The sequence below is a fragment of the Eumetopias jubatus genome, unplaced genomic scaffold (genome assembly GCF_037043125.1).
Source record: "Eumetopias jubatus isolate StellerSeaLion01/CBP00866 unplaced genomic scaffold, mEumJub1_p1.0 scaffold_12, whole genome shotgun sequence".
Taxonomy (NCBI): Eukaryota; Metazoa; Chordata; class Mammalia; order Carnivora; family Otariidae; genus Eumetopias; species Eumetopias jubatus.
In genome coordinates, this window is record NW_028274818.1 from 105,073,261 (window position 1) to 105,093,826 (window position 20,566).

Genomic DNA, 20,566 nt, shown 5'->3' on the forward strand with positions numbered 1-20,566 from the left:
TCAGCAAAAGCCCCAGTCTCCACAAGTCCTAGCCACAGATCCTGAGGACAAACTGAACCTGCCCCCACCGTACATACCCCCAAGACTGTCTACACCTGGCCCTTCAGCTCCAGACACTCTGCCGCCATTGGTTTCACCGGCGCCCCCAGGCCCAAAGGATCCACTTTCTCCAGGACCAGCAACCAGGCTGCCCGGTGCAAGCACCCTCCAAATGCCTGTACGAGAGATGAGGGAACCCGAGAGGCATGATGAAGACGGGACGGTCCAACCCGGCTGTTCCATGATGTATTATCAGCCCTTCTCCACCACCGACCTCCTCAACTGGAAACCTAACACTGCACCCTACTCTGAGAAACCACAGGCTATGGTAGACCTCATAGAATCCCTCTTCCAGTCTCATCGGCCAACCTGGGAAGACTGCCAACAGTTACTCCACACCCTGTTTAACACAGAGGAAAGGAAGAGAATAATGAAAGGTGCACGGCAGTACCTGGAAGAGCACACACCAGCGGGAGTCATCGACCCTGCTGCCTGGGCTAATACAGCCTCACCTGAAGAGCGCCCAGCACGGGACTTCACCACAACCGAGGGACAGGCCCACATCTGCCAGTACCAGAAGGCCTTCCTCTGGGGAATCCGGGCAGGAGCTAAGAAACCCATGAACATGACTAAGGTATCCTCGGTCACTCAACAACCAGGGGAGTCCCCCGGGGACTACTACGAAAGACTATGTGAAGCCTACAGGATATACACTTCATTTGACCCCAAATGTTGGAAAGCCAACAGATGGTAAACAGCTCCTTTGTGGCTCAGGCTACCCCAGACATCAGAAAAAAACTTCAGAAACTAGAGGGTTTTGCCGGGATGAACATCACCCAGTTAATAGAGATTGCCAATAAGGTCTACATGAACAGGGAGGTCACAGTTGAATGGGAAGCCGACAAAAAGGTGAAAAAGAAAGTCAGCCTCCTCGCCACCGCCCTGAAAGAAAAGGACAACACAAAGACGGGAAGACCCCAACCACCGAAAGGGGGGAAGCCCAGAATCCCCTTGGCAAGGGATCAGTGTGCCTACTGTAAAGAGAAAGGGCATTAGAAAATGAATGTTCCAACCAGGGAAAGGCTCGGAAGCCCAGCCACTACAAGGAAGAACCCCGAGAGGAGGACCTCATAGGCCTTGCGGGGATGGACTCAGACTGAAGGGGACCGGGCTCTTTCCTCCTTGGCCCCCATGAGCCCAAGGTCAGAATGAAAGTGGGGGGCCAACCAGTGACTTTTATGGTTGATACTGGGGCCGAGCACTCTGTTGTCACCTCCCCAGTGGCCCCTTTCAGCAAAAGGACTGCGACCATCCTTGGGGCCACCAGGATGCCAGCGATAGAACAGCCCTTCTGCCAGGCTCGCCAGTGTGAGTTCAGGGGCCACAGGGTCTGACATGAATTCCTTTATCTGCCTGATTGTCCCATCCCTCTCCTGGGCCAAGACATACTCTCCAAGCTTAGGGCTCAGATAACCTTTGAGCCCACTGGACACACTAGCCTCCGATTGAACCCAAGGCAAGAGGAGACGGGGTCTCTGAACAGTAGAGTGAATGATTCACACCCTCAAGGGAACTTTAGCAAAGTTGTGTCAGGAGACTAACTTCCATGGCCGGATCTGCTACCCCTAGCTCTCCTGTGTGCTCACTGCATGCCCGGGACATCAGGTTTCTCCCCATTCAAATTAATATATGGACGGCCTCCCCCTTGCTTGGGAAGCCGTCCAGGAAACTTGCGTCAGGTCGGAGATAAAGGGATAAAGGAGCAGCTTCAGGCCCTGGGGGCCACCCTAAATAAATTACAGAAGTACACCTTTGAGAGGGCCCCAATCTCCTCAGGGTCTCAGGTACACTTCTTCCAGACAGGGGACTCAGTTTGGGTCAAAGATTGGAAGAAAGAAGAAAGCTCATCATTCGGATGAGGAGCCGCACCAGTGGAGAGTCCAACCAGACTTCACGAACCCACTCCAGCTTCGGCGTGACTTCCCTCATCTTGGGAGTCGGACTCTACACTGTTGCCCCTCCCGACTGGACTTTCCCCTAGAGGCTTCTACCTAAGGTCATAGATCCCACTTTTACTGGCCCTCTGCTGTCTACTCCTGAGCACATTTCACCATGGTTTTCCTGGCCCCAGTCAGTCCTGGTCTTCCGCTACCTGGTGTGCTGTTAAGTTTATGATTAAGTCTGTGTTCGCCCCAAGGCTTGCAGTCCACCCTCAGCGTCAAACAGAATGATGCCCTCTAAACTAGGTGTTTAAAGGGGCATCAAAGGGGGGGATGTTAAGGAAAATTTATGTCCTAAGATGGCCGCCTGAGCCAGCAAGAGAGTCCCAGTCCTTGCTCCGGGGCTCTTCCCGGTTCTCCCTGCCCCGCTTTGTGCACACCCCAAAAGTGCCAAGTATGTGGAAGTAGAAGTGTATAAATTGCCCCCTTTGCTTGTGTTCGGGGCTCAGACCTTTGGAGACCACTCTCCTCTGAGCCCGCCGGCGTTAAATAAACCTCCTATCCTCCAAGATCTCTGAGTGCCGCTTGGTTCTTCCGTCAGGCGATCCAGTCCAGGTTCCGTAACAGTAGTGCCCCTGGTGGCTAACTGGATAACAACCCGCTTCTCTGAATGTAAGATGTGGTGTCGTGAAGATTTTAGGGTGAGACGAGTCACCTTTTGGGGAACTTCTCCTCCATTAGAACATACCCGGGGTGGAGGGGAACTCCCCAAGTGCACACAATCAGAAAACTAATACATAACTTCAGTGTAAGTTCCCTGGGGATGAATGTTTTTGTCTGTTTTGTTCAGGGCTGTGCTCCCAGTACCCATGCACATGGCCACACCAGTGCATAACACATGATCAGTAAGTACTAACCGAATGGCTGAATGATTCAAATGCCCTATTCTGCACATGGTGCTGTTTCTCCTAATGAATTCTTGAGGTCATTCAATCAGTGAACATTTATTAATGACTTCCTGTGTGTAACACACCATGCTGAGAGACATGGGGATTAATTTTTTTTAAAGATACTGTTCTTATCCTAATGGAGTTGCTATTTATTGCATGTGACAGACCACAGGTGACTGCCTATAACTGAGACAGCGAGTGTGAAGCCAATACCTTTCCTCGATATTCTTTCTCATCTTTGCTGAGGGCCATGTTTCTTACCCTGCTTTTGCTCACCACGTGGTGACTCTGTAACTCCTGATTCTCTAACATTCACCTCTCCTGGAGAACTCATCAGCTGGACCTGCCTGCCTCTCTGGATGTTTCCTTTCATCTCTGGCCATATCCATGTCTTGGATGTTTCATCGACCCAACAACCTTTATTACCCCAGCCCCGCTACTGAACAATGAGTGGTGTCCCTGAATCCTACAGTAACCTGCCCAAAAGTTTGACTCGGTAGCTGAGACATCAGCAGAAGGCGATCCAAAGAAACATAGCCCTGCCAGTGACTGAGGAATCAAATTCATATGAAGGAGAGGGGCAATTAGATTTCCCTCAGGACCAAATCTGTTCATACAAAGTTATTCTAGGGGCGCCTGGGTGGCTCAGTCATTAGGCATCTGCCTTCGGCTCAGGTCATGATCCCAGGGTCCTGGGATCGAGCCCTGCATCGGGCTCCCTGCTCAGTGGGACACCTGCTTCTCCCTCTCCCACTCCCCCTGCTTGTGTTCCCTCTCTCGCTGTGTCTCTGTCTGTCAAATAAATAAATCTTTAAAAAAAGAAAAAACAAAAAAACATTGCTTAATTCACATTTAAACTTAGGGGCGTCTGGGTAGCTCAGTTGGTTACCTGGCGAACTCTTGATTTCATCTCAGGTCATGATCTCACGGTGCTGATATGGAGCCCTGTGGGGCTCCTCGCTGGAGGTGGGGCCTGCTTAAGATGCTCTCTCTCCCCCTCCTGTTGCCCCTCCCGTTGCCCCTCCCCCTGCTGGCACACGCTCTCTCTCAAAAAAAAAAAAAAAATCAGGGGCACCTGGGTGGCACAGTTGGTTAAGTGTCAGGCTCTTGGTTTCAGTGTGGGTCACAGTCTCAGCGATGCGGGATGGAGCCCCTCATGGGGCTCTGTGCTCAGTGGGGAGTCTGCTTGGGTTTCTCTCTCCCTTTTCCTTTGCCCCCTACCTGCCCCATGCTTGCTCTCTCAAATAAATCCTTAAAAAATGTTTAAAAAGTCATATTTTTAAAAAGATATATTTATTTATTTGAGAGAGTGCCAGCCCCAGTTGGGGGAGGAGCAAAGGGGGAGGAAGAAGCAGAATCTCAAGCAGATTCATACCCAGCTCAGAGCAGGTGCGGGGGGCTGGATCCCAAGACCCTGAAGCCATGACCTAGAAATCAAGAGTTTGGAAGCCCAACCAACTGAGCCACCCAGGTGTCCCTGAAAAAAATTCATATTTAAATGTAAAAGCAACTCATGGTTACCATACTGAACAACACAGTGTTATGGTGTCAGATAACTTACTTTTTCTCCAGATAGGGATGCGATAACTATCTCCTACAAAGAAACTGTTTCAAGAGAACTCATCTGATACAAAGAATTATTTCAAAGCAAACAATTGTTTAAAAAAAAAAAGGGGGGGCGCCTGGGTGGCTCGGTTGGTTAAGCGACTGCCTTTGGCTCAGGTCATGATCCCGGAGTCCTGGGATCGAGTCCCGCATCAGGCTCCCTGCTCGGCAGGGAGTCTGCTTCTCCCTCTGACTCTCCCCCCTCTCATGTGTTCTCTCTCTCTCATTCTTTCTCTCAAATAAATAAATAAATAAATCTTTAAAAAAAAAGAAAAAAAGACAAAAGTTTGCCTAAAAATACTCTCAGCACAACACATCAGGAGGACTGATAACAGATTAAAAATGGGCAGCATGTTCCGAACTTAAGAAAGCCATCATTCCTGAACAGGGGACAAATGTAGAGATCGCAGGGCTCCAAAGAGGGCAGGGGGACAGTAAGTGAAATAGTGTAGCAGTGCTGGGGGGGGGACGATAATCAAGTGGCATGCTGGACACGCGTGTTCTGTGGGAAACGAAATGGAACGAAGGGTACAAAAGTGCTGTTTTTTTTTTTTTAGATTTCCACGGCAATTTATTATTAGTTTTACAACTTTTTCAGGAAGATAATTTACATATTTAAAACATCCCCAAACATTTAAAAGGCATTATCAGGCATTGTCACTTTAAATCACTGACATTTTACTAGCAAGGTTATAAGCACCTACGTAACTAAAATTCTTTCCTCTTACTTTTTTAAAAAATAACACTGATGAACTAGTGGAAGCAATTTCCCTTCTTTGTGAAGCCTATGAGTGTCAGTTGCACCTCCAATGAAAGTTCCATTGATAAATATTCTTGGTACAGTTTTTTTCACCAGTCATTTTGTAGAGAGCATCTTGAAATTGACTTCCATATTCAAGCATGTCCAATTCCACCACTTTATACTTAACATTCATGTCATGGAAAAGTTTTTTTGCCATTGTACAGTAAGAACAAGATGTTATTGAGAAAATCACCACACAATTATCAGAAATTGTTTCTTGAATCTGATTCACAGGAACAGTTGCTGACTTCCCCAAAGATGATGATGTGCTGTTCCCCATCCTAAAAAGAATTTTAAAAAGGCAGTGCAGCCAGAGGCCGCAGCTCCTGCTGCCCCGCCGAGCCGGCCGGCCGAACTGCTCCCACTCCGAGCCAGCCTCGTCCCCAGCAGCGCCGCGCGGTGCCAAGACATGGTCTGAGCGCCGGGGTCGTTGCGAGCCCAGAAGGGCTGTTTTTTAAAAAAACAAGACTTCTAAAAGATTGAACCCTTTAAATGATGTGAGTGTATACTCTGATTTCAAAGTACACATTTATCAGTGAAACAGCTCTTTCTGAAGACCCTCTAATGCTCGAGTCCCACTAACCGTGCTCCTCTCCCTTCTCAGTCCCTGCTCCCATCGAGGACAACGCTAGGACCAGGAGGTCTTGCCTGGCAAGCGGCCCCCCCACCCCCACCCAGCACCTTCCCCAGTTCTGCCGGCTGGGGCCACGGACACATCGGGGCTCCATCGACTTCTCTGGGAGCTGGATTCCTGGTTCTCCGGGGAGCTGTTGCCCCTTCCTGAGGACTATAGCCCCTCCCCGCGGAGCCCAGGTCCGGGTGTCCCGAACCCCAGGCCGCCAAGGCCAGGGCCTCGCCCCAGCGTGGGCTCCCTTTCGCAAAGGGCCGGTTCCTCCCATCCAGGTTTGTGCGTTGTCGTTCTGGGTTACAGGGCGGAGCCGAGGCTTGTTTACTGTCACCATGGAGACCGTGGGCGGAGCTCCGGAAGGGGCGGAGTCGGGGTCGTGTGACCCCGAGAGAGGACCGGGTCTCCAGGAAGCTCCTCCACTTGCCTTAACCCCGGGCTTGACCTTGATCCCCCGCGTCCTGGGAAAGCAGCCGGCCCAGGGAGGAAGCGCTGCACTCGGACCCCGGATTTAGGGGATTTCCTCTAACCCACCCGACGTCTTGACCGTTGCAAGTCCTGGTCTCCGAGGTGCTGCGATTTCTCTGGGGAATGTGGGACATCTTCTGGTTCTCCACGGGACGGAGAGCAGGCCGGACCAGGGAGACGGAGGCAGAGCTGGAAGGGGAAGGATGTGGCGGAATAGGTCGTTCAGCGCAGGGAGAAGAAGGGGGTTAGCTTAAAGGGTCTTCAACGGATGGAGTTAAGAGGGTCCCATTGTGACGCTCCCAGAGCCTCGATCTGCAACTGGCCAGGCTTATGAAGGGCAACGGTAAAAGCCCAGGTGGCCGACCGGATACTGGACAGAGAGGGTCTGGACGCAGAGAGAGGGGTCTCCAGCTCTGGGCCTTCTGCTGATCTCTTCCTTCCAGAAGCCCTTTAAAGCTGACTCTGCTGAGGAATCTGCCCTTAGGCCAGCCCCCTAGTCCGTTTCACAGGCACAGACTCAGGTGTTGGATTTCCCGCGCCCACCTTCCCCTCCAACACCGCGTCCCCCGTGTCTGCCCAGGGCTGGGGCTGCTGCTCCCCGCGCTCGTGTCTCCGGGGGTCAACCCTCAGTGCCAGGCTTCCCGCCCGGCTAACACCTGCAGCTCCCGTTCCCTGTGCCTATCCGTCTGGAGCCACCAGGGGAGCTACTGAGTCCTGCTTTCCTGAGTGCTGGGAACGCGGGACGCCACTCACTGTAGAGATGAGAAATTGGGGGTGTCAGTGCCTCGATGTTTAGCTCTGCAGGTAAGGGACAGTCCCCATTTCGGGAGAGGAAAATATCCCAATGGTAACTTCTGAACCACTGGAGAATGCCCAGTGTCTGAAATTAAATGAACAAAAAAACTGAGCACAAAAGCCATTCAGGATTGACAATCATACTCTTTGTTTTTATAGTTTTTGCAAATGTGTATTGTTTCACGCGATCATTTTAATGTTAAGTTATACTGTGCCATGTCAAGAAAGCCCTCTAGCATTATAGATAACTGAGTGAAGTAAATGAGGGTCATGGTCTGCAGAGGGAGACTAGAACAGATTTTGACAGCTAGTTTTTTTTTTTTTTAATGATTATTTATTTATTTATTTGAGAGAGAGAGAATGAGAGATAGCACGAGAGGGAAGAGGGTCAGAGGGAGAAGCAGACTCCCTGCTGAGCAGGGAGCCCGATGTGGGCCTCGATCCCGGGACTCCAGGATCATGACCTGAGCCGAAGGCAGTCGCTTAACCAACTGAGCCACCCAGGCGCCCGTTGACAGCTAGTTGTTTTTTTTTTTTTATAAGATTTTATTTATTTATTTGAGAGAGAGAATGAGAGATAGAGAGCATGAGAGGGAAGAGGGTCAGAGGGAGAAGCAGACTCCCTGCTGAGCAGGGAGCCTGATGCGGGACTTGATCCTGAAACTCCAGGATCATGACCTGAGCTGAAGGCAGTCGCTTCACCAACTGAGCCACCCAGGTGCCCCGATAGCTAGTTTTGACAGGCGCAGAGAGGCAGCCTTTTGGATCCAATGTGGACTAATAATCATCAGGACTTCAGGGTATGGTTTAGAAGAGTTCCAGGCATTCTTTAATGGGTGGAGTGTACAGATTTTTGTTAAGGAAACCTGGTAAGATGGATGGGATATTAGGAACTTTTATCTCCATAAAAAGAAGATATTAACTGAACATGGGAGCCAGCAGTTAGTTGTTCAAAATACCTCTATTAACAGGCAAGAAGTGCTTACAACATCAGAATATTAATGGAAGTCAAAGAAGAAAAATCTTTAAAGAAACATGCAAAAGATTCTCCTAAGGAAGTTATTCCAAATAATAAAGAATGGGAGGAAAATGAGCAAAGACAATCAAAGGAGGTGAAGTTATTAAAAGAAATAATTCAAGGGCCCCCTGGGTGGCTCAGTCGGTTAAGCAACTGCCTTCGGCTCAGGTCATGATCCCAGGGTCCTTGGATGGAGCCCCACATCGGGCTCCCTGCTCAGCAGGGGAGTCTGCTTCTCCCTCTCCCTCTGCCCCTGCTTATGTTTTCTCTCTTGCTCACTCTCTCAATTAAATAAATAATTTTTTTTTTTAAAAGAAAGAATTCAAGAACCAGAGGAAGAAAATACAGAAAACAGGGCACTCCTACAAAACCCAGACAGGTAACTAGGTAAGAAAACCATGCCTACTACCCTGCAGCTCAAGTTCTTTCTGGAGAGATACCACCAGTAACCTGTGGTTGGCACTTGATGAATTTTTTTAAAATAATTTTTTAGAGCAGTTTGGGGTTTACAACAGAATTTAGAAAGAGGTGCAGAGACTCCATATATCCCTTGTCTCCATACATTCATAGACTTCCCCATTATCAAAATCACTCGCTGGAATGAGGAAATTTTTTTTTGCTGAGAATAAACCTACATTGACACATCATAGTCATATGAAGTCTGTAGTTTACCTTAGAATTAACCCTTGGTGTATATTTTATGGGTTTGGACAAATGCATAATGGCATATATCCATTATTATAATATAATGCAGAGTATTTTCAGTGCCCTTAAAATCATCTGTGCTCTTCCTTTTCATCTCTCCCTGCCTCCACCTCTGGCAACCACTCTTCTTTTCATAATGTTGCCTTTTCCAGAAGGTCATATGGTTGGAATTACACAGTATGAAGCCTTTTCACATTGGCTTCTTTCACTTAGTAATATGCACCATATCTTTCTATGGCTTGAAAGCTCATTTCTTTTTAGTGCTGAATAATATTCCATTGTCTGGGATGGACCATTTGAGCTATCCATTCACCTACGTAAGGACATCTTGGTTGCTTCAAAGTTTGGGCAATTATGAATAAAACCTGCTATAAACATTCATATGCGGGTTTTTGTGTAGATATGTTTTCACCTCCTTTGGGTTGCTCAGTGGGTTAAGCGGCTGCCTTCAGCTCAGGTCATGATCTCAGGGTCCTGGGATCGAGTCCCGCATCGGGCTCCCTACTCAGCTGGGAGCCTGCTCCCTCTGCCTGCTGATTCCTCTGCTGTGCTCTCTCTCTGTCAAAAAAATAAAAATAAAAAATAAATAAATATCATAAATACCATTTCAGAATCTATTTTACTTAAGTATTACATCTTTCATTTTTGCCTAATCTTTTCAATCATAACTTTAAATATTGCATTGTGTTCCATCGAAGATACTCTGCCAGTATCTTAATTATCTCAATTATTACATAATTATTGCTTCCCCAGTACAGAATTAAAGTTTACAGTACCCAGAGCGCCTGGGTGGCTCAGTTGGTTAAGCATCTGCCTTCGGCTCAGGTCATGATCCCAGAGTTCTGGGATCCAGCCCCACGTCCAGCTTCCTGCTCAGTGGGGAGCCTGCTTCCCTCTCCCTCTCCCTCTGCCTGCCGATTCCCCTGCTTGTGCTGTCTCTCCCTCTCTCTCTGTCAAATAAATTGATAAAATATTAAAAAAAATAAGACTCTCTCTCCTTTCTCTCTACCCCTCCCCCACTGTGCACTCTCTCTAGAAGTAAATAAATAATCTTTAAAAAAATTTGTATGTTGAAACCCCAATCCTTAATGTGGTGGTATTAGGAGGAGTTGTCTTTGGGAGATAAATAAGTCATGAGGGTGGAGCCCTCATGATGGAATTAGCACCTTTGTAAGAGACACAGGAAAGAGGCTTTCTGCCATGTGAAGATGACAATGAGAAGGCAGCCATCTGCAAGCCAGGAAGAGAGCCCTCACCAAGAATCGAATCTGCAGGCACCTTGATCTTGAGATATTTTGTACCATTTTTCTTGCTTTTCAGTTGTGTTTTCAACAACATTCCTTGTCTACAGCCCTGTCTCTTGAATTCTCTTCATAATGTGCTATATTTTTGTGGATTCCCATTTTTAATTTTTTTTTTAAGATTTTATTTATTTATTTGAGAGAGAGAATGAGAGAGAGCATGAGAGGGGGGAGGGTCAGAGGGAGAAGCAGACTCCATGCTGAGCAGGGAGCCCGATGCGGGACTTGATCCCGGGACTCCAGGATCATGACCTGAGCCGAAGGCAGTCGCTTAACCAACTGAGCCACTCAGGCGCCCTCCCATTTTTAATTTTTTCAACCACCTTTTACAATTTATTTTTATGTTCCCTCATTTCTCATTTTGTCTTCATGATTTATGGTACAAATTTCACTTCTAATCTTTGTGCCTTTTATTTATTTATTTTTTCTTTGTGCCTTTTAAAAGAGGGGTGCCTGGGTGGCTCAGTTGGTTGTGTCTGACTCTTGATCTGAGGGTCATGAGTTCAAGCCTGGTGTTAGGTTCCATGCTGAGCATGGAGCCCACTTAAAGAAAATAAAAATAAAAATAACAGAAATTTATTTCTCCTAATTCTGGAGACCTGAAGTTCAAGACCGAGGTTTCTTGATATTTGATAATCTCATTTCTTGTTTTCTGTGTTCTTTTAAACTGCTCTCTCCCTTGTCACCACCCTTCTGTCCTATTTCCCTTTCATTGCATATAAATCAGACCCTCTCACCTCATACTGGTGGCCACCTCTGTGTACCAGGTGAGTCCTCACTGCACTCCCCCTTTATGCCTCCTTGCCATTACAACTCTGCTCCTCCCCCACTCTATGATTTTTTTATTTTTTTTACACCTTCTGATTATACTAGAAATGCACTTGGGGCCTTATTCCCTTCTGGTGTGCTGAGATGCCATGCCGTGGTTCTCCTTGCATTTCTGACGTACTGAGCACAGGGACTTCTTCAATTGCTTTCTATCTCTGTGATTCATTTATTGTTCTGCTCATTTACCTCTCTTTCCTCACACAATAATTTAACAAACACCTATGGAACATCTTGAATGAGACAGCCAGACTCTGAGTTCAGAAACAGCTTTATTTTAAGGAGCTCAATTTATAGTGGAAGAAGCAGAAAAGTAAGCGGACCACTGATGGTTAGTGTCCGTCAGTGTACTTGACAATAAAAGGATCACAAGGAATCTTGTTTGATAAGTGAAGTTAATGATCCCTACCCCCCCAGCACCACGGAGGATGAGACAATGATCACAATAGCCTTTGTCAACTTGCGAGGAGCTCCCTGTTATGGGGTGGTTCTCCCTGGTGAGAGGCACCCCTATTATTTCTGAAGAAAGGTCACTCAAGGCCACCAAAGCTGAAATGGCCACAGCGTTTTGTCTAACAGAAAGTTGCCCCATCCCCTCTGGAAACCAGATCCCAATGTCACCTGCAGAAATGCAAATCCCTTTAGAACAAATCTTAATGGAGGGTGCCTGGGTGGCTCTGTTGGTTAAGTGTCTGACTCTTGATTTCAGCTCAGGTCATGATCTCAGGGTTGTGAGATCCAGCCCCATGTCAGGCTCCACACTGGGCATGGAGCGTGCTTAAGATTCTCTCCCTTTCCCTCTGCACTTCCCTCTCTCTCTCTAAAAAAACCAAAAAACGAGAAAGAAAGAAAAAAAAAAGAACACACGTTAATGGGTATGATGCCTCCTACTCCCACACCCCCATGCATTGCTGGTGACAACTTGTTGAACTTATCAGGACTGGAGAAGAAATTTTCCAGAAACACATGAACATGCCATCCAAAGCCACCTCAGAGAGCAGGGTTTTTTTTTGTTTGTTTGTTTTGGTTCTAAGAGAAAGAAAGAAAAGGTATTTCAAATAAACTGCTATGATCTCTGCCCCAGTGAGGAGTCCAGTTTCTTGATGGACTTAGGAAGGGAGTAAATTACAACCCTCTTGCTGAGCACATGGATCCTGGCACTGAGCCTCTAGCCCAGAGGGTTTACGTGGTGCTCCAGGGACAGCAAGATCCTGGGGGTTCACCCCTTTTTGTCCCTGTTTTCTTCTGAAGATGAATGGCTAAGGCTTAGAAATCATGGGTCTTGGGGAACACCGTGCATGGTGACCTCCAGAGTTTGTTTGCATTCCCGGTTTTTCACATAACCACAAACCCTTATTTATTTATTTCCACAAATCCTTCTGTTTTTTACACTTACACTCTTTCTTGAATAGGGAAGAAAACTGTGGAATCCTAAAGTTCCCTGAGGCAGGCCGCTCCCCTGCCGCTGTGTGCTGGTGCCTGGGGCATTGCATCCCACGTTAGAGAAGGAAGTGCAGTTCAGGGAATCGAAGCGTCTTGCCCAAGTCAGAATTCCTGAACCAGGAATGGTTATCGTGGCCTTTTCAGAAAAAAAAACAAGATGATGGTGAAGCATCATCGTGCTTGGAAAAGTGGAAGAAATAGGGTGGAGCTGTGTACCCCTAGGGTCTTGCTTTTTTTCTGTCTTCAGAGCCCAGCCTAGGGCTGGGACACATATCCTATGCCTCCTGTAATCTCCCACAACAATTTTAAGGCGACAAAGTAGGAAAGCCAGGATGCTCTTTTCTCCTTGCTTCCCATTTTTGGGTCCCTTCCAGCCTCCTCCCTCCTGGGACGGGAAGCCCAGGCTGAGCCCTACCATCACCATCCCGTCCGCCATCTCCCTATCCCTCCGACCCCAGCCCCCTCTCCCTACTGAGGAATCCCGGGGCTTTGCCCTCCAGAGACTTTGCCCTTCACCCTATGGTGCACTTGCAGCTCCAGACTCGTACAAGCCGCGACCTGCTTCCCATGAACCTCTGCTTCCCTCGCCAGCAGGGGCGCGCGCTCTCGACCCAGGAGTCCTTGCGCGGCCCGGCAGAGCGGACACCCGGGACTCGAAGATGGCGTCAGTCGGTGAGTACCTGTACCCGGTTAAGGTTGCAAGGTTGAGGGCAGGACCCGTGGTTCGGGGATCGGGGCTCAGAGCTGCACTGGGAGGGGAGGGGGCTGCGGAGCCGCCTGCCCTTCTCTCAGGGCCTTCCCTATGGCCTCACTGGAGGCTCACCGAGCCCTTTGCCCAGGGCCCTGCACCGTTCGCTCGCTCAGCGCGCAGCCCGCTTGCCCAAGGGCCCGGGTCTCTCCGCTGCAGTTGCGGGGGTGACGGCAGCGGGGGACGCGTCTGCGAGCTTGGGAATGCACCACATCCGGCCACCCTTCCTCCTCGTTGAAGAATATTGACCCCGTTGCAGCCCAAGCGCTTTGCATTTGAACCCTAGGCGCAGCTTCTGCCCTTCTTTCCAAAGCTGAAGCTCAAATTAAGCCCCAGGAGGAGCGAACGCCCAGGACGGTGCCTGATACCATGTCAGGTTGGACGCATATATGTGGAATACGCGTTGAATAGGTTAAGAGAGGTGACGTGACCCCTCAAGGTCACAACTAGTGAGAGGGCTGAGCAGGATGCAAACCTAGGTCGCGGTAAACTGAGCTTTAATCTCAAGGATGGCCTTATGATCTGCAGGCTTTTCAGTGACATGCGTGTATAAATCTACACTTCTTGGACTGTGCACACTGATTTTTTTTTTTTTAAGGTTTATTTATTTATTTGAGAGAGCGAGCATGAGAGGGGTCAGGGTCAGAGGGAAAAGCAGACTCCCTGCTGGACAGGGAGCCCGATGTGGGACTCGATCCTGGGACTCCAGGATCATGACCTGAGCCGAAGGCAGTCGCTTAACCATCTGAGCCCCCCAGGCGCCCCTGTGCACACTGATTTTTTTTATTTATTTATTTTTAGTATGGAAACCATGTTTTAGCCCTAGAGCCTCTCACATTAGCCTTGTCATTAAGTCCCTGTCTGGAACGTTGATCCGATTTTAAAGATGAAAATAAGGGTCAGAGATGTGGTGTGGCCTGCCTGAGGCAGAGTTTTGATTAACCTATGTGTTTTACCCAGTTTATATATTCTTTTTTTTTTTTTAAAGATTTTATTTATTTGACAGAGAGGGACACAGCGAAAGAGGGAACACAAGCAGGGGAAGTGGGAGAGGGAGAAGCAGGCTTTCCGCGGAGCAGGGAGCCCGGTGCGGGGCTCGATCCCCGGACCCCGGGATCATGACCCCAGCCGAAGGCAGACGCTTAACGACTGAGCCACCCAGGCGCACCCCCAGTTTCTGTATTCTTAATATCAGCCTGGAGAAATGAAGAGGGGATCAGAAAAGATGAGAATGATGCTGTTTTTCCCATCTGTAAAAAACAGGTATGAGAATATTTATCAGCGGTGGTTGTATTGTTTAAACAAGAGGACATGTGAAAAGGAAGCATTGCGACTTGGCATCTTATTTAAGTAGAGCAAAGTGATGAGCATTGTGGACTAAGGATTAAACAATTTAGTATGTGTAAGGTACTTGAACCACTGCCTGGCCTGCTGTTTAAGGATTAAACAATTTAGTATGTGTAAGGTACTTGAACCACTGCCTGGCCTGCTGTTGAGTACTGGTCATCTCAGCTTCCACTCTGTGACCTTTGAGCAGGGTCATGCCACATCTGGCCCATTCAGCATCACCCTAGGTGAAGGAGTTGAAGTCCAAGTCTTTTAAGTACTGACCATCTTTTAGCTGGTGTTTGTCGCCAGAACATAAAGCCACTAGTTCATTAGCAAATAAAGTGATGGAAATATGAATTAACAGCAGTAGATGAGATTGGGTCAGCAAACTGTGGCCAATGGGCTAGATTTCCTGTGATCTGTTTTTGTATGGCCTGTGAGCTAAGAATGGTTTTTAAAAATTAAAAAAAAAAAATGTGTTCTGAAATCTGGCCACTCTGTGGCCAGCCCTAGGCTGGATTTAGCACCCAGAAGACATTTAGCATTTTATGCCTCTCCGTATAGGTGGACAGTATGCTTCTTTGAAGTCATAAAATCAGGCCAGGGAGCCACCTACCCTCCCAAGAACATGTGGTCCTTTCTCAACCTTCACTGAAAGTCTGTTACGACCACGAACTGTATGTGGGGTTGCTCCCACCTTCACATAGCTCATAGGCAGAAAGACAGATACTTTCCATTTACATAGTACCTACAGCCAATTACCAAGGTGGCTGCTGTTCTTTTTTTTTTTAAGATTTTTATTTATTTATTTGACAGAGAGCAGGAGAGCACAGGCAGGGGGAGCAGCAGAGAGCCCGACGAGGGTCTCGATCCCAGGACTTTGGGATCATGGCCTGAACCGAAGGCAGTCACTTAACCGACTGAGCCACCCAGGCGCCCTGGTGGCTACTGTTCTTAACCTTCTTTTACAAAGGAGGAAACTGAGGCACAGAAGGCAGGAACTTGTCCGAGGGTGCACAGCCACAAAGTGGCACTAAACCCAGAATACGGGACTCCCCAGTCTGCTGTGTTTATCACTGCCCTCTACCAGTGTGAGCCAGTGAATGCAGAGGGGTGTGCAGCACCGCAGGAAGTGCTGGGGGAGGGCTCCAGTTTGGCTGTCTAAGGACTGAAGTCTTTGTCTTCCATTACGAGAGACAGTCTTGGAAAAAGCGTAGATGCATCTCTGATGAATCTGTTGATCTCTTGGAGTTCTATGGTGATGCTGTTTTTGGCTGTCCTTAGGCCTGATGTGAAATTTTTCCCCCGTCTTTATAAATTTCTTAGTTTTTGTTAAGGAAACCCTCTTTATAGGTCTAAATATATAGAAAAATGAATTTTAAATTGTTGGCTGTTTTCCCCTGTGATGTGCCAAGGTGCCATGTCAGCCTCTGAATGTGGTCGTGAGAATGCAGAGTATGTTTTCATAATTTGTGGGATCAGAAGTGACCTGATTTTTTTTTTGTTTTGTTACCAGCCTTACACCAGTCCCAAATACTTGGACTTAAAATACTGTTTCTTTTGTACACCTCCCCCAACACAGTCCTATGGTTAAGAGCATTTTTAAACCTTTTATTATGGAAGATTTCAAAGATGAGGGGAACAATAATGTAACGAACACTTTACACCCATTTCCCAGTGCCAACAGTTAGCAACATTCGGCCCTTCTCGTTCCATTTATACATTAGTCACGCAGTCCCCGCCGTGGGGCCATATTGAAAGCCAGTTGGTTTTAGCATGGCGTGTTTGCACTCCTCACTGCATGCACGAAGGCTTCGAGGCTGTAGCAAAGGCGTTGACTCTGTTCTTACTCAGGAACAGTTATTCTTGGACTGGGGCCTTCTGAACCAAGTGAAGACAAAACTGGTATGTAAAAATGTGTACTTGTTAGACTTTTCTAAGAATAGCATGGACAGGGTGACAGAAAGACACAGGCCATTCTCGAATGACATTATCGTGTGGTATTACTATCACTGACACTAAACTCTCCCAACAGAGATTTGGAACATGTCCCGAAATTCCTTTGAGACGATCTGACATTCAAAAATATTACCAAACTAATCACCTCACAGTTTTCTGTTTGTAAAAGAACTAAAAGGGTGCGAGTAATCCCTGAAGTCCTGTTGCTTAAAACGTCCTTAAGTCTGGTTTCTATGCCATTTCTTTCTCTCCTTCTGTCTTTTTTCTTTGTTTCACAGAGACCTTAATGACATTTCAGCAAGAATACATGCTAACGCCTCACAGTTCTGAGTACTGTTCCAAATGCTTTTACATGGATTCTCATTGAGTGCTTGGAATAACCCATTTTACAGGCAGGGAAACTGGAGCTCAGAGCTTATATAGAAAGGTAGTGCTAGTGCTTGAGATAAGATGGGCAGGGAATAACTTTTAGGGAATAACATGTTGAGCTGGCCGAGTGATGATGATCCAGGAGCACGGCACATACAAAGGCCCTCAGGTAAAGCAGCAGAAAGGGGTCTGGCGGAAGGATGGTGAGCCTGGTGAGATGAGTGGGTGAGCTGGTTGTCTGGCGATAGAAGGTTGGCTCCTGAGGGCAGGGCTCTCATTGCAGTCGGTGCTGTGTCCACGGTGTGTGGCACGCTGCCAGGCATACAACAGGTGCTCCACGTTTGTTGGATTGAGTCTAGATGGAAGATTCGGGCCAGTTTGTTTGGGACGGGCAGCCTAAACCATAACCCTCAAGCTATGTATGCAAGTCTTAGGCTTAGGCCTCCACCTGTCACTTGTGGCCTCTTTTTTTTTTTTCTTTTAATATTTCATTATTTGACAGAGACACATGGAGGGAGGGAACACAAGCAGGGGGAGTGGGAGAGGGAGAAGCAGGCTTCCCGCCGAGCAGAGAGCCCCATGTGGGGCTCAATCCCAGGACCCTGGGATCATGACCTGAGCCGAAGGCAGACGCCTAACGACTGAGCCACCCAGGCGCCCCTCACTTGTAGCCTCTTGACAAACACTGAAACACTGGATCTGGTTCATTCGGACCCAGTGTCTAGTTCTCCAGATGACCGTAGCAGATGAGAAGCTGCCATTAAACCTTGTATTTCTGTGTGGCCCAACAACCCTTGCCCTTGTTAAGTGTTGGGAGATGTCAGGAGATCTCTGGGATTCCCCTCAGTGGACTCTTTTTTTTTTTAAAGATTTTATTTATTTATTTGAGAGAGAGAGAATGAGAGATAGCACGAGAGGGAAGACGGTCGGAGGGAGAAGCAGACTCCCTGCTGAGCAGGGAGCCCGATGCGGGACTCGATCCCGGGACTCCAGGATCATGACCTGAGCCGAAGGCAGTCGCTTAACCAACTGAGCCACCCAGGCACCCTCCCCTCAGTGGACTCTTGAGGCTGGTCCTTGCAAAGCCTGTCTTTTCCTTGGATCCCCAAAACGGAGAAGAAACCTTTCTTTGAGTGATTTGGTCCGGCTCCTTCTGTGGTTGGTAATCTTTAAGAAAGGACAGTAGCCTTTGACTCCTTGCCTTGAAGAGGATCCCTGCCCAGCAGCTTTTTAAAGGTGATCTCTGTGGGGAGGATGAGAAAGGAGACCATTCTCTCCTTACGAGCATGTGAACATTCACAGTTCTACCCCGCTCTGGCCGTCCCTGCTCCCCTTCCTATTTTACTCTTAAGCTGAGATAATTACAATATGGCCTCAGCCTGGAGCCCTTCCTGTTCGGTCCCCAGACTCTCATTGGAATATTATCTGGGGCCCATTGGATCATTTGGAATGGTTTTTATTAAGTCATTTAACATTTGTGGCCCCAGGTAGGACGTTTGAGGTAAATATCAGATTGTCTTGAGGAGCATGGGAGCCAGACCTAAGGTTGAGCACTGCCTTACTGGCTGCATGCTGTGTGACCTTGGCCAAGGGGCCCAACTTCGCTGAGTCAGTTGCCCCCACTCATAAAATAAAGGCATCAGCTACTTGCTGTGAAGATTAAATGAGCTAATACGTGTAAATATGAGTTTTGCAATCATTTTTCTATTCTGTTCTCCTGATTACTTAATTCCTCACGGCCCTTAGGTTCTCTCTTTACATAGTTATTCCCAGTAAGCTGTTATTCAAATCTTGATCATGAGAACTGTCGCTTTATATACACTGTGGCTTAAAATAGTGAATTTGGTGTGATATATTTATTCATAATATTCCTTGTATGCAGCCTCTGTGTAATGACTTTATTGAATGGTTGAAGTAAGTGACATAAAAGGATGCTATTTGTCTAGTGCGTGTTTTCTGCTCTTCCTTTTCAGTACCACTGAAGGAGAAGAAGCTCATGGATGTGAAACTAGGAGAGCTGCCCAGCTGGATACTGATGCGGGATTTCACCCCTAAGGGCATTGCTGGAGCATTTCAAAGAGGTCAGAGCCTACAGCCATGTGAAAAAAAAAAAAGCAAATGCGTAGGTCTTCTGGTCTCTCTTTGCTCTGAATTAATTTGAGCAGTCAAGGCCTTGTCTCAGACCAATAAGTTATGTAGACCAATAAGTCCCTGTAGACGGGGACAGATTCTTAGCCCCTGAAGCTCTGTGTTTGATTGGTGATTAGTCCTATCAGAGGCTGGCTCTAAGATATTTCAGCCAAGAAAATGTTTTCTGTTGCTTGGAATTGGTACCACTGCCTTTGTCTTAAATGTCTACAAGCATTTTTACATCGTAAGACTTTTTAAAGAGGAAAATGAGTTTGAAACATAGTGGACATCAGTCCATAAGGTAACGCTCATCCCCCTGCCAGGCAAAACTTCGAGGGTGGATGTTTGAAATGATCTATCCTTCAGGTCTGTGCACGGTCACATCAGCCCCGTGGGGCCCCTGTCCTCATTCCAGGAACCAGAGACGCACATCAACCTACAGATGCCTGTGTAGTCTCCGGCTTCGAGGCCCCCCCCCCCGCCCCCGGTTTTTCTTTCCAGTCCTGGCCGCCCTGTAATTCTTGTGTGGCATGTTTTCCTTCTGCCCTGAGAGGCCCTTCCTTAGCTCAGATTAGAATTCTCTGCCTTTCCTCATACTTAGTGACAACAGTCCCTGACTTCCCAGCTTCTCTCACTATTATAAACCAGGGCCTTCTAGAATCATTTCATTCATTTTTTTGTCAACCAAGCTACAAGCCCCAAAGAAGGCAGAAACCATTTTCTCACTGGTGGGGGTACCCAGCAGAGATGATCGCACAAAGCCTTCTTGCCCAGCAGGCAGACCTAGCCGGCCTCAGCTAAGTGGCCTTTACTTGGGGTTGGATTTGTGGTCAGAATGAGGGTAAGAGGATCCCCAGGGCTGGAGGGAAGGGTGAGGCAGCGTCAGGCTAACAGGCTGAGCCAGGTCTGTTAAGGTGAAGGCCAAAGCGCAGAAGGATCCAGGTGGGCCTAGCTGGGGCTTGACCCCTGGGGCCTTGGTGCTTTTCCCTTCATCAGCCAGTGAATTTAGGGTGAGTGGCTTTCAAGAGTCAGAATGGAACTGGGTCCCTGAATCTAAGCCAGACTCGACTTTGCAGTGTGTGAAGCATTCACCGCAAAGCAAACAGTGGCCTCCTCTCTCGTTTGCAGGTTACTACCGGTATTACAACAAGTACGTCAATGTGAAGAAAGGGGGCGTTGCTGGGATTTCTATGGTGCTGGCAGCTTATGTGCTTTTCAACTACTGTCGTTGTTACAAGGAACTCAGTGAGTGTCTCTCTGGTCGCCTTGCCCTCTGGGGTTTCTCATTGCTGGGTGGGACTGGTTCACTGTCAGGTTTACAGGTCCCTCATTCTATGGCAGCTGAAAAATTGGGAGGGACTTTTGAGAATGTAGTACAGAAGATGCTATTTTAAGCGAGAAAATTGTGGCAAAGAGAAAATAAAGACAGGAAAACTGACATGAAGCCCGGATAAAAGTAGTACTTAGGAAGCATTCTGTAAGGTGCTGCAGGCTCCGCTGAGGGTTGGTGGAAAA

At 47.8% G+C, this 20,566-nt stretch overlaps 1 protein-coding gene and 1 pseudogene across 2 annotated transcripts in view; one reads left to right on the forward strand and one right to left on the reverse strand.

Annotated features, from left to right (window-relative positions):
* Positions 1-5,242: 5,242 nt before the first annotated feature.
* LOC114197476 (glutaredoxin-2, mitochondrial pseudogene) lies at positions 5,243-5,747 on the reverse strand (annotated as a pseudogene).
* A 7,358-nt stretch (positions 5,748-13,105) lies between these two features.
* PTCD1 (pentatricopeptide repeat domain 1) overlaps positions 13,106-20,566 on the forward strand; it is a 44,268-nt gene continuing 36,807 nt past the window's right edge. The window contains exons 1-3 of one of the 2 annotated variants that reach the window (XM_028088464.2): positions 13,106-13,188; positions 18,895-19,002; positions 20,180-20,296. In XM_028088464.2, coding sequence (XP_027944265.1) covers positions 13,176-13,188; positions 18,895-19,002; positions 20,180-20,296 — 238 coding nt within the window. In that variant the 5' untranslated portion in view covers positions 13,106-13,175. The remainder of the gene's footprint in view (positions 13,189-18,894; positions 19,003-20,179; positions 20,297-20,566) is intronic. The other variant, XM_088016708.1, reaches the window with a different exon arrangement.